The following is a 15,495-nucleotide window of genomic DNA, read 5'->3' on the forward strand; positions in this document are numbered from 1 at the left end:
TGCTCTATATGTAAGTATGTATGTACAAATATGCGTACGACCGCGCAAAATAAGTAATGCATACACAAATCTACATACATTTAAGCGTACAAATGTAAGTACGTCAGCCAATTGGCAAAATACAAACATTGTTGTACAAAAGCAACAATTGTCTCAAATAGCATCAGCACCAGACATCAATATGGCAGCCAAATTGACAAATCCTAAATTTGTAGTACATCACACACCAACAACATTTTCATTCATGAACGATGGCGCACAATCAATATGCTACCTAAGTCGTTTCATTCATAAAAGCAAACGACTTACACATCTCCCCGAGCATGCCTTTGCCAACAAGTGCCTTTTCGCGACGATGGCAAAAGCTAGAAATCATAAATTGCACATCTTTCTGATGTTCCCTCTAGAAGGGAAAAGTGACAATCCTGCAAACACAGAAATCAATGACAAAAGTGGCAACAAAGCTTTTGTCGATTTAAAATATTTCACAATTCTAAAATATTTTTATTTGGCTGGCAAAAATCTTCGTCAATATGTATGTATGTTCATATAAACACATACATACCTACAATGATTTGTGGCAAAGCTGTTAGAGCGGCAAGGGAAGCGATGACAATCGGCGAGCGTTCGTTTATTTTTCGGCACATCTCGGATTTTCTACCAACAACACAATGTTGTGACGCTTTGTCGTCGCGTCAGTCCTTCGACAGATTGACTCTTTGACATAAAAGCAAAAAACGTCTCAACGGAGGTTTCACATGAAGAATTGAGTGTACATATATACATACAAATACATACAAATGTGCAAACGACATAATATATGTAAGTACATAATTACTTTACACATGCATTTGAACAGAAAAATTGAAGCATGAATGTGAAATGCCGACGGCAAAACACAATTCTATACTTTTGTGCCTCCATAATGGTGTCAAGTAAATGAATGATTTTGTTGCTTACATATTATATTCTCTTCAATATTCGTCGGTTGGTTATGTTAAGAGAGCGTATGTTTACAGATTCACCGCTGTTATAAAAGCGAGAAATGTTATTTGTTTCTCGTGCATGTGTGGTGAACTCCTTGATAAATTCCTACAAATTGTTCGCTGTCGGTATTACTTATATCTCAATTGCTCTTTACACGGCAGTACTCTAATTAGAACTTCACCACTAGAACATTCTGGCAACTACGAATTCGCTGTCTAGTTGCTTCTGGCAATTTATCGATTTTTTACGATTTTATTTTATTATCCGTGTTCGTCAAAATATATGTAGATATCAGATATAAAATAGTCATCGTGAATATTGTTGGTAATGAGCTGTGAAGAAGAAAGAAATTTAGTGGAAGTTAAAGTACTATTTTTTGCCAAGGCGCGTGAAGTTTCTGGCTTAAGTTCATCAACTTTTGTTACTGAACAGCACATACAAGTATCCAAACTCTTAAACCAGATTTGCCAAAACTTTCAACTAGACTGTATAAAGGATAGTTGTGTTATAGCAATAAACGAGTGCTACTGTGATAATTTCTTAAACTTACAAGAAGGCGACGAGGTAGCTATTATTCCAGCAATTAGTGGAGGATAAAGAGATATGACTAATTTTATATCAATTACCCGTGATCCCTTGAATGTTGCAGCCATCACAAATTCAATGTTTCATGAAGATTGTGGTGCTGTTTCCATATTCGTAGGGACAACTAGAAATTCATTTGAAGGAAAAATGGTACATAATTAAGTGCTTTTAAAAAAATAGCTGAATTTAACTCAAGCATGATTGTTCATTATAGGTACGTTCGCTTGAATATGAAGCATATGAAACTATGGCTCAAAAAGAACTTGAAAAAATTTGCGCTGCAGTGCGCTCCCATTGGCAAGATGTAGTGAACATCGCAATCCATCACCGTCTCGGTTTGGTTGCTCCTAAGGAAGCAAGCGTTGTTATTGCTATATCGTCTCCTCATCGAGAAGCCGCATTAAACGCAGTTTCATATACTATTGAACACTTGAAGAAATCTGTGCCTATTTGGAAAAAAGAATTGTATAGTGATGGCGATTCAAATTGGAAAGAAAATAAAGAATGTCCGTGGGTTAAGTAATTAAATATAAAAAAAAAAATACTATCAACAGCACAAGTATGTACATACATATGTTCCCGTATTGGGTCGGCTTTAGTTTAGCTTCCCACGATTTCAGGGTTAAGAGAAGTATGGTTGGATAGAGGAGATTCTCCAGATCACGAATTATATATATTATTGCCGCCGGAAATACTTATAGTTTTGGAGATATTTGCATTTTAAGTTGAAAATTTCACAAATTTTATTTTACAATTTCTCGATTTATGGTTAACTTTTCTTTTATATTATGCACTTATTATACACTAACACTTCACTTCAATGTTTCTACATATTTATTTTATATTAAATATTTAAGTATTTGCTTTAAATAAGCATTTAATTTTTACACAATTTTCGTTATATGAACAATAATAAATGGGTTCCATGTTGTCAGATAATAAGTGTTGCCATATCCAAACGAATGAAAGCAATCAAAATAAATAAAAAACCCAATTACCCTCTACAAAATATTATGAACTAAATTTTCCATTTTAATTCGTGATCTGGAGAATCTCCTCTATGCAACCATACCCCTCTTAACCCTGAAATCGTGGGATGCTAAACTAAAGTTTTCACCCCGTATTATTTGGACATCATCTAAATTCTTTTTTATATTAAATTCTGACAAAAAATTCAAAATAATAGAATTTGTGTAGCAGTAATAGTTGAGATATAACATCGTATAGTTAAAAGATATATTGTAGAGCCAATAATAGTCCATTAATATTGAATGAAAATTTAATAACAATTTTTGAATTATTTGGTGGCGTTTTAGTTAAAATCAAATTATTAAACTTAAATAAAGTTTTGTATAATATATCCGTCATGTGGTCGATTCACTGAATATTTGAGTTTCATAAAGTTGTCCCCTGTAATGAACTAGTAGATCAACTTATGTATGTCCTTACACCTGCTCGTAGCTATACCATACCTTAAAGGTATGTCCTTTAATACCAAATGTGAAATTAAAAAACAAATTTTATTTTGATGTATCGATAAGACAAAAATAAATCAATATCCCAAACAGTTATTTAGTTATAGCCTCTTAATATGTAACAGCTAAGTTCAACAGCTTTAAATGTTTAGATATGGAGTTATTTATCTATATATGAAAATATAAATTCCGTGTTACGTTGATTATCCGGGTTAAATTTCTAAATTACGTAAAAAAACGTAACTATATTTAACCCAATTGATTGGTACCACTCACCACGCGAACTTTCAGTTAACTTTAAATTAAAGTAAAAATATACTCGTTGAAATATCAAATTCAGTATTTATTAGAATAATTGTTTACTGTACGCTTGAATAATTATTGAAAATAAAGTTAAAAAAGGTTATCGGGGTTATTTGCGCGCAAAAAATCGTTGATTCAGGGAGATCGGAAGCCAAGTTAAAAAAAATAGGTGTCTACAGTCCCTTTTGCGCGTTGGACGGTGGTTTTTTGTTTGTTTGAATAGTAGGGGGAAGCATCGAAAGCCTAAGTGCGGAACTTTAATCCGCTAAACCTCACCTACTCCCAACCCAAATCTCTCCCATGGAACCACTGTACAAAGTATTACTTCATGGGAGAGAAGCAGACATTTAAGTCTCCTCTACGGTACGGACTGACTGACTCCTAATCTGTTGTAAGTTCTCAATCTTGTCATTATCTGAGCCGATGCTTCGCTGACAGCTTTCCATTTAATAGAGGACTCACACATAAGTGCTGTCAAATTTTCACTACTCTAAACTACCGCCAAGTGTGGGTTTCATATTTTCTCTTATACTTGAGAACCGAGGGCAATGGTAAAAAACATGTTTAGAGTCTTTTATACACTCTGTACACGTCGGACAGTACGGACTATAGTCATGACGAAATTTGTAAAGGTAGCTTCTAAAGCATTCATGTCCACTTAGTATTAGGGTCAGGTGGAAATCCAGGTCACCATGCAGTCTATCTATCCACGGTCTGATGTCTGGTATCAGTCTGAGGGTCCACCGTCCTTTGGATGAGGTTTGCCACCGTTGCTGCCACAGTGTAATGCTCTTGGTTATTTCCTCTCTTTTTGTTGCTGTAGAGAGTTCCGATAGCTGGTATAAGCGTGAAATTCATTTCCTTGAATGTCAATGGGCACCATAGTGGCTAATACTTCTGCAGCGTCGCTTGATACGGTTCGGAAAGCACTTATCACGCGTATTGCAGAAAGCCTATGCACTGTGATTATTCGTCTAGCATATGATTTTGTGTCTAGCGCCTGGATCCATATTGGAGTCGCATACAGTATAACTGACCTCATTCTCTTAGCTATTAAAAATCGTCGGCTGGAACGCACACAGCCTCTATTTGCCATCATTATAGATAAAGAATTATAGATTTTGTTTGCTTTACCCGTCGTGTTTTCCAAGTGCTCTTTAAATTTTAGCCTTGAGTCCAATATTACACCAAGATACTTCAGCTGTGGCTGTGAAGTTATATGAAGTTCTCCTATGGTGAGCGATAGTTTTTCTTCAATTTTCCTGGAGCTAATGAGCAAGACCTCTGTTTTCTGCTCAGCCAACTCTAGACTCATGGTTGCGAACCATCGTCGTATACGATTTATGCAATCATTGCATTTGACCCGGAGGTCATCTAGATATTTCGCTACTGCTACCACTATGAGGTCATGTTGTTGTTGTAACGGTTACCTAATCCCCGTTTGGGATATAAATTCCAGATTGGTTGTCGTCGAGGTCATCTAACGGGAGGCCCAGGAAACGAGCTGTTTCGACAGGTTCGGACCATAGGGAAAAGGGTGTGAGATGAATGGGGTTCGTTGGGCATGCAAAGAGGTGGTTAGTGTCATGCGGAAACTCATTGCACGCAGGACATGTGTTTGGTATGTCGGGGTCTATTCTGGATAAGTAGGAGTTTAACCTGCTATAATATCCAGAACGAAGTTGCGCGAGGGTCACTCTGATTTCTCGAGGCAACTCGAGCTCTACGTCTGCTATGGGTGGTGGTTTGACTCCTAGTACGCCATTCACAAAGAGGGAGTCGATGAAGGTGTTAATGGCTCCAATGTGAATGGTGGTCAATGCTTGTCTAGTTCGTTGGGTCCGAAATCCGGTCGGCGTACTGTCTGATGTCGTCGACGTAATCAAGGAATGACCTCTTGATGTTCCTAGGATGCGGTTCCGCTTTATGGAATGGAAAAAGGATGGAGCCTTTTAGCACAAACGCAGCAGTAAAATTCCTCGGGGTCCGGGTTGGAGTCGATGCCAGCACGGGTCAGGAGGATACGTCGCAACCCTGCTGCTAGGCGTTGCTCCAATGACGACAAACTTACCAATCCAAACAGGGTTAGATCGCCGAAATAACAGCCCTTGTTTGGAATTGTCTATGAGGTCATCCGCATAGGCGATTAGTTTCACGGATTGTTTTTGATGTATTCTTAGCTCCCCGTCGTACATCGCGTTCCAAAGAAGGGGGTCTAAAACCGAACCTTGTGGTACTCCACTCGAAATTGAGTAGCTCTTGGTACCCTCATCTGTGTCGAATAGCACCCTCATCTGTGTCGAATAGTACCCTCATCTGTGTCGAGTCTGTTCTCAAAATAACTCATACTAAAGTCAATAGTGGACCTCTTTTTTTTTAAAGCCGTATTGTCTCTCTGATAATCTGCCGGCTTTTTGGATTGCTAACTCCAAGCGGTTTCTTACTATGCTTTCGTACACTTTACCAATCGTGTCGAGCATGCACAGAGGTTGATATGATGAAGGTTCTTCAGGTCGCGTTTTTGGTTTTGGGAGGAAAACCAAACGCTGCACCTTCCACGGCCTTCCAGTTGTTGTTGTTGTAATGGTTGTATAGTCCCCGCTTGGATGATAAGTGATAGTTTGGTTTTTGTCGAGGTCATCTAACGGGAGGCCCAAGAAACAGGCTGTTTAGACGAGGTCGGACCATAGGGAAAAGGGTGTTAGATGAGTTGGGTTTGTTGAGCATGCAGAGGAGATTAGTATCATGCGAGCCTGATTGCACGCAGCACATATGTTTGAAATGTAGGGGTCTATTCTGGATAAGTAGGAGTTTAACCTGCTACAATATCCAGAACGAAGTTGCGCGTGGGTCACTCTGGTTTCGCGAGGCAACTCGAGCTCTACGTCTGCTATTGGTGGTGGTTTGACTCCTAGTACGCCATTCACTGAGAGGGAGTCGATGAAGGTGTTAATGGCTCCACTGTGAATGGTGATCAGTGCTTGTCTGTAGTTCGTTGTATTCGAAATCCGGTCGGCGTACTGTCTGATGTTGTCGACGTAATCAAGGAATGACCTCTTGATGTTCCTAGGAGGCGGTTCCGCTTCAAGCAGACGACTGCAGGGGTGATTTCTACAGAAACTGCTTGGAGAGGAGCTCGTTATGTTCCTTAATAGGAAGCATACGGGCCTCACTGTGCAAGTGTTCTATTGGGGACATCAAGAGGCATCCCGTGATAGTCCGGAGTGCAGTGTTCTGACAAGTCTGAAGCTTCCTCGTCTGCGTTGCACTACATCAAGGCGACCATATGGATGATGCAGTTTAGGAACGGCCGGCCGAAAAACGTTTCTTTGTCTTTTCCCCAAGAGCTGCCGGCAAGCGATTTGAGGATTTTGTTGCGGCTCTGTACTTTGGCAGTTATCGCGGTCGTGTGAGGAGTGAAGGTGCACAGACTGTCCGATGTTACGTCTAAAATTTTAGGGTTATTAACTGTCGGAATTTTTGTGCCATCGACTGAAATGTTCAGGTCCAGTCTGTATTCCTTCGTCCAATTTGTGAATATGGTCGCTGTAGATTTAGTGGGGGAGAGTGTCAGACTCCTTGCAAAGAAGAACCGAGAAAAGTCGGAAAGGTAGCTGTATACTTTTGAGCACAGGCCATCGATTCCATTGCCCGACGTCAATATCGTGCAGTCATCAGCGTACGAGGTCACTGAAATTACCTCTGTTGGTTGTGGGAGCTTCGAAATATAGAAATTAAACAGTAGTGGGGAGAGGACACCGCCCTGTGGAACCCTCTGTTTAATTCTTCTAAGTTTGTAGTGTTGGCATCGAAACAGTACGGATGAATGCCGACCGCTCAGGTAGTTCATGGTCCACCGCTTCAGCCCTGGAGGGAGCGTAAATTGTTCTAGGTCCTCAAGTAGCGTTGTGTGATTAACTGAGTCAAAAGCTTTTGACAAGTCCAACGCTACGAGGATCGTCCTCTCGCAGGGTGGCTTCTGGTTTAGGCCATTAATTATCTGGGCGTTTATGACGCTAAGTGCTGTGGTGGTGCTGCGCACTTTTCGGAAGCCATGCTGATGGTCTGCTAGACTCAGGTGGTCAGTAAATAACGGGAGTAACAAGGCCTCAAGTGTCTTCACTACTGGGGAAAGGAGAGTTATCGGGCGATAGTACTCCCCTTTGTTGGCGGGTTTCCAAGGTTTCAGTAGTGGGACCACTCTTCCGACTTTCCACACCTCGGGTATTTGAAGAGTGGACATCGACAAGTTCAGGATCTTGGTGAGATAGCTTACTCCCGTTGAGTCTAGATGCTTTAGCATCAGCATGTTTATTCCGTCAGGGCTAATGGATTTAGACGATTTGGCCTTTTTGATGACACTCTGAACCTCCCCATCGGTGAAAGTATGTTGTGCGCAGTCTTTTGGCATTTTTCGCAGCCGTCGGGTAACACCTTGTTTGGCATTGTGGGTCAAAGGGTGCAGTGTAAACAGCCGGTCGTCATGTCTCTTCGGATTAGACAGTCCTTGTCAGTATTCCAAAGCTTACTCACACCAGTGGGAAGATTACAGGACTTCAGATGCTCAATCCATTTTGTCCGCTTATGTTGATTTACCATTTGCCGAATCTCCAAATTGGGATCCCTTATTCGGGGATCACAGGGATCGGCATGGCGTAAGGTGTCGCGCTCGTTAATACAGCTGATTCGGCTGGGAAATTAGGCCGGAGTTCCGCGATTCTTCCAGCCGGTATGAAGCGAGCAGTAGCAGCAGCGATCACCTTGCGGAATTGACGCTCGCCAACTATGACGTCCGTAGGAATGTAAATTCTGTGAAGCCGTTAGCTTTGTTAAAGTTAATAAAGGTGCGGTTGTCCACAGAAATAATGTCGGAAGGTTTCTCGATCGATAATTATGGGCAGATGGTCTGATGCGAGAGTTAGCATAGGTCGCCAGGTTATGCTATTTATCAGACCACCGCTAGCGTATAATTCTGGTGGTGGCTTCGTCATTCATTGTGCAGAATGTCGAATCGTCAATCTGTTCCGCCAGCTCCATCCCCTACGATCATTTGACAGACAGGAGTGCTAAAGATCGTGGTGCGCGTTAAAGTCACCTAGCACCAAACGGTTTTCGCCATGAAGCAGCGCATCTATGTTCGGGTGATATCCTGTTGGGCAACATGTAACTGGGGGAATGTATATATTAAATATCTCGAGCTCGACATTCAAGGGTAGGGTCCCTGCGGTCGATGTCGCCATCGATTAAACGATATTGCACGGTGTTGTGCAGTATTAAGGCTAGGCCTCCACCATTATCTCGCTCGCGATCCTTACGCAAAACGTTAAAACCTGCACAACTCAGAAGATCTGAGCGGCTGTTTAACTTGGTTTCTTGGACCGCAGCTATCGATACGCGTTCCCGGCTCATATATGCAACTATCTTCTCGATCTTACTATGAAGTCCGTTGCAGGTGAATTGTAGAATTCACGTTTGTCGCGGGTGTCCGGTTGTGATCCTGGGGGAGAGGGAGGTACGTGTAGGTGGTGGTTGTTGCAGCTGTAATATCCGCATGGGCGGTTTTCGCACTGTGGTGTTATTTGGCGACGCCACTTGATGGGATTGCGGGGCAGACTCCTACAGCAATTGGCAACATATGACGCACTCCACTCACGTGTGGTGCGCAGGCTGGAATACTACAGAAAGTGACACCAGCCAGTGCAGGAATTGCACATGACTGATGTGACCTTCCGGCGCATTATAGAGAGATGAGAGTAGCTGTAAACATGTGCAGTGTGCATAGTGAAACGTGCTCCGTAATATCTGAAAATATTACATCAATCGTATATACAAAAGTGAAAGAATATAAAATAAATGCCTCATATAAGTTTCCTTAAAAGGAAATAATAATTCTTATAAGAAAATATAAAGGATGTACAAAGAAAAGTTCGATTAAATTTTGATATTGAACCATAATTGAATTTCGTACAACAAAGAAAGGTATGTGCGACGTAATATTGTGAGGTGTAATAATAAAAAGCATAACAAACATTATATCTTTTTTTCCTGTATCGTGTACTTTCAAAATGCCACCCAAAAAAGTAAATACAAAACAACAGATTTGTGGTTATTGCTCAGACATAATCCGGGATAAAACGCAGCCAAGTATTCAATGTGCGGCTTGTCGACGTTGGTTTCACTCAAAGTGCACCAACCTTTCATCCGATGAGTTTAAATCCATCGCCAACAGCATTAAGAAAAAAGGAACAGTTTGGAACTGTGACTCATGTACAATTGACATTAGTGTTATTACATGTGATGTATTGGATTCCGATGAGGATGCATCAGATGATCCGCCACCGTCAAAGGATATTGAAACCTTACTCAAGAGACACTTTGAACGTTTTACAACAAATTATGAACGTGAGTTCAGGGACCTATTGGTGGCTTCGTCATTCATTGTGCAGAATGTCGAATCGTCAATCTGTTCCGCCAGCTTCATCCCCTACGATCATTTGACAGACAGGAGTGCTAAAGATCGTGGTGCGCGTTAAAGTCACCTAGCACCAAACGGTTTTCGCCATGAAGCAGCGCATCTATGTTCGGGTGATATCCTGTTGGGCAACATGTAACTGGGGGAATGTATATATTGAATATCTCGAGCTCGACATTCAAGGGTAGGGTCCCTGCGGTCGATGTCGCCATCGATTAAACGATATTGCACGGTGTTGTGCAGTATGAAGGCTAGGCCTCCACCATTATCTCGCTCGCGATCCTTACGCAAAACGTTAAAACCTGCACAACTCAGAAGATCTGAGCGGCTGTTTAACTTGGTTTCTTGGACCGCAGCTATCGATACGCGTTCCCGGCTCATATATGCATATGGGGGGGGGTATATAAAAAAATCAGTTCTAAGTGAAATCAAGGACTTAAGAAAAGAGGTAAGCAAACTGTCAGAACAAAACGTCTCGCTATCAAATCAATGTTCTGCCCTGAATGACAAACTTACATCAGTTGAAGACAAGCTAAACGTAGATATGAGGCTGCCTCACTGAACTGTCGGAACGAAAACGCCGTGAAACCAACGTGATTGCCCTAAATATTCCTGAGTCTGATAAAGCTACTGGAAAGGACCGTTTAGAGGATGACAGAACAAAGTTAGTCACAGCTTTGCCTCCCAGTCTCAAGGATGAGGCCACTGAACTCAAGTTACGTAGACTGGGTCGTCCTACACCTGGACGTACACGTCCTCTTCACATTACCACCCGCTCAGCAGCCGATGCACTTTCCATTATCAAGTACAGACCAACAGACGAAAACTCAGGTTTTATTTTCAAGACTGATCTAATTCCCTCTCAACAACTTCATCTGAAAAATTTGCGTCAAGAGCTTAATTAAATCGTGAAGAGTGGTGATGACAGTAACACAATTAAATATATCCATGGTGTCCCAAGAATCGTTAAAAGAAAATTTCGTTCGCTCAACGAGCAAGAAGAAAGTATCTGTCCACCTGTGCTACCAGAACGTCAGAGGTCTGCGTACAAAACTCTCAACATTTCAAACAGCATTAGCGGCTAACCAGTACGACGTTGTATGTATTTCGGAATCCTGGCTTCACTCCCTACACTAACACGACAATCGATAAAGCTGAAAAGGTGCAGCGTAAATTCTGTCCCTGACCTCTGCTTTTTCTACAAATTAGTCAATAACATCACTGATGCTCATGAGATCCTAAACAGTTTTGAACTCGCCCCTGCTGGTCTTACCCTGAGGCGAAATATATTACTAAAAACATCGAAATCCAAGAAAAATTATGTTACCCATGGTCCTCAGAATAGACTGGCTAAATTAGTAAATTCACTTCAAGGTGAAATTGATTTCTATGGAGGAACATACGCTGCTTTTACCGAAAACACCAAGAGACACCTGCTCGTCTGAATTACATCTAAATCAAGTCTGTATTACATATTAACTTACAATTATTTGCATATTTACCAGATATTACACTAATATACCCTAGCTACTTTTGTATAATACTTGAATTCTTTATTATATCTATGTATATTGCCGATTGGCGTTTAAATAAATAAATAAATAAATAAATAAATTACGGACTGACACACGCAACAGACTGTGTGAGGAACCAGGAGTTGCTGAGTGGTTCTCGCACGGGGATTGGAGCGGGATGGAGATAGAGGTGGGGTTGGTCAGACTGGAAGTCAAGCTGCCTAGAGCTCCTTAGGGCCGTAGAGGTCCTTTCTTGGCCACTCGACGCAGTGCGCGAACATGGTGCAGATTGCACAGCTGTTAAGGCTGGTGTCGCAGTATTGCGTTGGCAGCAAGGTCCACTCCCTATGTGTCTGCCTGAGCAGGTCCGGGCTGGACTCGATGCCAGCACGGGTCAAGAGGATACGGAGCAACCCTGCTGCTAGGTGTTGCTCTAATGACGACAAACCTAAACTAACACTTACCGATCCAAACAGGGTTAGATCGCCGAAATAACAGCCCTTGGCCGGATAAAATCCGGGTCAATTCCGGTAACGAAGAACCGGCTGTTGTAAGAATTGACGGCCTTCCAGTATACACGCATTGTACATTTAAACGAACAAACTGGGTCCCAGAGTCATGGCTTCTTGTAGGGCTCTATTTGGTATACCATTTATTCCAGGCGCTCTGGAGTTTTTAATTTTTTTTCGCAATGGCCATTAGTTCTTTTTGTGTAACTAATAGAGGGGGCTCTGTAACATCGTTACGCATAGCATAGGAAATAGTCTTATGTAGTGGAAATAATGCGTCGACGACTTTCCTCCTAAATGATGCGTTCTTAGGTTGCTGCGACATATTTTTAAATTTCGTTTTCGAGAGGTATTTCTGCTGAGGGGTTCCGTTTCTCGGGAGAACAGAACTTCAGAAATTATGCCAATGTGGTCAATATTTGTGTATTGTACATGTCTGACACCTCCCACTTAATGTGCCTGATAAGCGCGTCGTTAGCAAACATTAGGTCTATTACGGAACCTTTATTGCCCTTTTGAAAGGTATTTTGCGTGCCACTGTTTATTATTGCAGGTTCGTTTGACTCAAGAATTCAAGGACAAGACGTCCACGATGATTCGTGCTTCTGCTACCCGAAGCAGTAGACCAGGCATTAAAATCTCCCGCTATTATTATCGGGGATTTGCTTCTTGTCATTAGAGACAGCTGAAGAAGAAAGTATTCGAACTCATTTATTGACGCGCTAGGGCGAGCATAGCAACTTACAAGATATATTCCATGTATATTCGCCCATGTGAAGCCGTTTTGGGCTTCTCTGGAGCACGATGTGAAAGCTTGTCCTCTGCTACCTTGCCACTCATATCTTTAATCCAAGTGCTTTCCGAACGCTAAGTATATTGCTCGCTTAGCAGGGCGATATCTATGTTTTTTTCTAGCACCGTCTGTTTTAGCAGGTCTTGTGCTACAGCGCAATGGTTAAGATTTAATTGTAATAACTTCATTTTTCCATTGACTTTTTCATATCTAGATACTTAGGACAGGCCGTACTCAAGACAGAGTGTTTCCCTTTACAAAGCATACAGCTCGGGGCATTAGTGCATACTTTTGCCACGTGTTCCGCAGCGTGAACAGAGTTAAGACCTGTCAATGGGGTTGCGACATTTATGCGCCATATGCCCCACTTCGAAACACCTAAAGCACCGAGCGATAAATGAATATTCCCAAAGGCGACAAATATACCACCCGATCTTTACTTTGCCTTGTTTAAGCACGGTCTTGGCATCCTCGGCACGCAGACATATAAGCGCTATTTGTGGGCCGCTTCTGGTTTTTGCATACTTTTAACATTTTCTTTCTTTATGATTTTGTAATGCGTCGCAGATTTCTTCGGGAGTGGTTATCTCTTCTAGGTCCTTCCACATAATGGTAACATGATGTGTTTTTGGCCGTATTACCTCTCACTATTACCATCTCACCAATCGCTCCTTTTAGGGCACTCTCGAACATGTCGGCTCTTTTGTCTGCTTGGTTTTTTAATTCTATAAGCAGGTCTTCTTTGAGGGTTTTCCTGACGTACCTTACGTTTGAGCCCAATTCTTTAAGGCCACTATCACATTTAATTTTTCTAGAATACCCGCATACGACGCTCCCTCTTTTTTTTTAGAATAATAGCGTCAGGTTTCGATCTCATTCTATTTTCGATCTACTTCCTTTTTTAACTACAATCCACCCATTTTTTGCCTGTGGGCTTATCTCCTGAGCTGTCTTTCTGCATTACTTTTGTAACCTCACTATATGAAGCCTGCGCTTATCATCTGCGGTTTTAGGCTTTTTTGGTTGGAGGTAAATAGCCTGATATCTCACGTAGTCTTTTTGGTGTGTTTCTGTCTTTATGAATAGGGGATACTTGCGACGTTTTCCCTACCATAACTCTTTTCGCTGGATTCTCTGATTTTTCAGTCTTGTCATATAGGCATGATATACCGCTTACAAGGTCGCGCATAGCTTGATTTATGTGTCTCTGACCAGACATCATATTTTCAAGCTCCTTGATTTTCATGCCCAGTTTGCTGAAAATATTGGTAGTTTCACTACTCTTTTCTTGCCCGATTTTACCGCCATCGCTCGTTTGGGCGGCATTTCCACAAAGTTCTGTTGGTTCAGCAGCGGTGGATTCCTCATTCTTTCCTTTTGGTGGCGTTCTCAAAATTTTAGAGTTCCTCTGAAAAGGATTCTCTGGTGTACACCCCACTCTAATTTCAGAGGCCATACCTGCTAGAGAATCGTTGGGGACACCTGTCAATAGGTATGTTCAGTCCTTCGTCCTAAAACAACTTACTTGTCTTTTTGATGGTTGGCAATGCCGTAACCAAAAGCAAAACGAAAAAAGAAAAACAAAGAAGGAGAAACAACCGCGGAGAAACAGCTGATTGTTAAAAACAAAACGGCAATTTAAAATTTAGTGTACGTTTTGATATGCTGTTATTTGGGGAAATTGTAACTTAATTTATATTTCAACAAATTTACCGCGAAAAAGGGACAGGTACTTACAAATAAATTTTTAATTTAAAATTTTGGTAACTATGTACTTAATGACCCCCACTTCGGAGGGGGTTGGGGTTGCAGATGGTATGTGAAGGGAGTCTGAGAAATACAATTTCAGTGGATTTAGCCGTCGGCCACCCTTCAAAAAAATTATATGAAGGGTTAAAATTTCGTGAAAACAGCATATTCCCAAATTCAACCCTGGTCGGTCAAAAACCGGGAAGCCGAAGGCCGCCAGTGCAGAAAGGAGTTTGACGCGATTGAATTATGAACACCCCGGTTTATGACCGACCAGGGTTATTTTTTTGAAGCGCGGCCGAAGGCCGCCAGTGCGGAAAGGAGTTCGACGATCTCCGATATTCATTCATTACATAAAAACGCGGCACAAAAGAAATTTTGACTATTACATTTCTTCAGTATATTTTTTTCATAAGAAAATGTTTAACACACTGAACTGGTAATTACAGCTAAGAGATCTGAATTCTACAGAATTTTGCCGCTACAACAACAACGATAACTAAGTGACTTGAATATGTGATATGTGCAAAGTGTGTAAATAAATATTGAAAAATATACATAAATTATTGAAAAAATTCACTTTCCGCTCACGGATTTGTAATCTACATAACTTTTTTTTAAGGGGTGACCGACGGGTAATTCCTTCGAATTCATAAAAAGGACACTTAATTGTGTCACCCCTTACAACCCCAACCCCCTACGAAGTGGGGGTCATTAAGTACATATTTACCAAAATTTTAATTTAAATTTTTAATTTAATCTGATTTGTACTTATCTATTTCTTTAGGTTTCATATCCTCTTAGAAGGTCCAGTCTCCCGGTAAGTCACTAAGAAGAACTATAATGGTGTCACTATTTAAAAAGGGGGTATATAGCAAGTATTCCTAGAGCGCTAAGAAACACGTTCACTTCACTCAAACACGACATAGGTGGACGGTGGAGTATTCTGTGTGTATTGGTGTAGGCTATGTTCAGGTGTATTGCTGTTCTCAAGTGTGCTGTATTGGCGTGTGCCAGTGTGAATCAACTTAAAATATAGTTTATATCTCAGTTGTGTTAAAAATCAAAACAACTCATAAATAAATTTATTATACTATTAAAAATCATA

At 41.2% G+C, this 15,495-nt stretch overlaps 1 protein-coding gene across 2 annotated transcripts in view; it reads left to right on the forward strand.

Annotated features, from left to right (window-relative positions):
- The first annotated feature begins 1,416 nt into the window (after nt 1–1,416).
- Nucleotides 1,417–15,495, forward strand: part of Mocs2B (Molybdenum cofactor synthesis 2B) — a 77,304-nt gene continuing 63,225 nt past the window's right edge. The window contains exons 1-3 of one of the 2 annotated variants that reach the window (XM_070113035.1): nt 1,417–1,551; nt 1,637–1,722; nt 1,787–2,078. In XM_070113035.1, the coding sequence (XP_069969136.1) occupies nt 1,651–1,722; nt 1,787–2,078 (364 nt within the window). In that variant the 5' untranslated portion in view covers nt 1,417–1,551; nt 1,637–1,650. Of the gene's footprint in view, nt 1,723–1,786; nt 2,079–15,495 lie in introns of both variants that reach the window. The other variant, XM_070113034.1, reaches the window with a different exon arrangement.

The sequence above is a fragment of the Bactrocera oleae genome, chromosome 2, assembly GCF_042242935.1.
Source record: "Bactrocera oleae isolate idBacOlea1 chromosome 2, idBacOlea1, whole genome shotgun sequence".
In the NCBI taxonomy this organism is placed as follows: domain Eukaryota; kingdom Metazoa; phylum Arthropoda; class Insecta; order Diptera; family Tephritidae; genus Bactrocera; species Bactrocera oleae.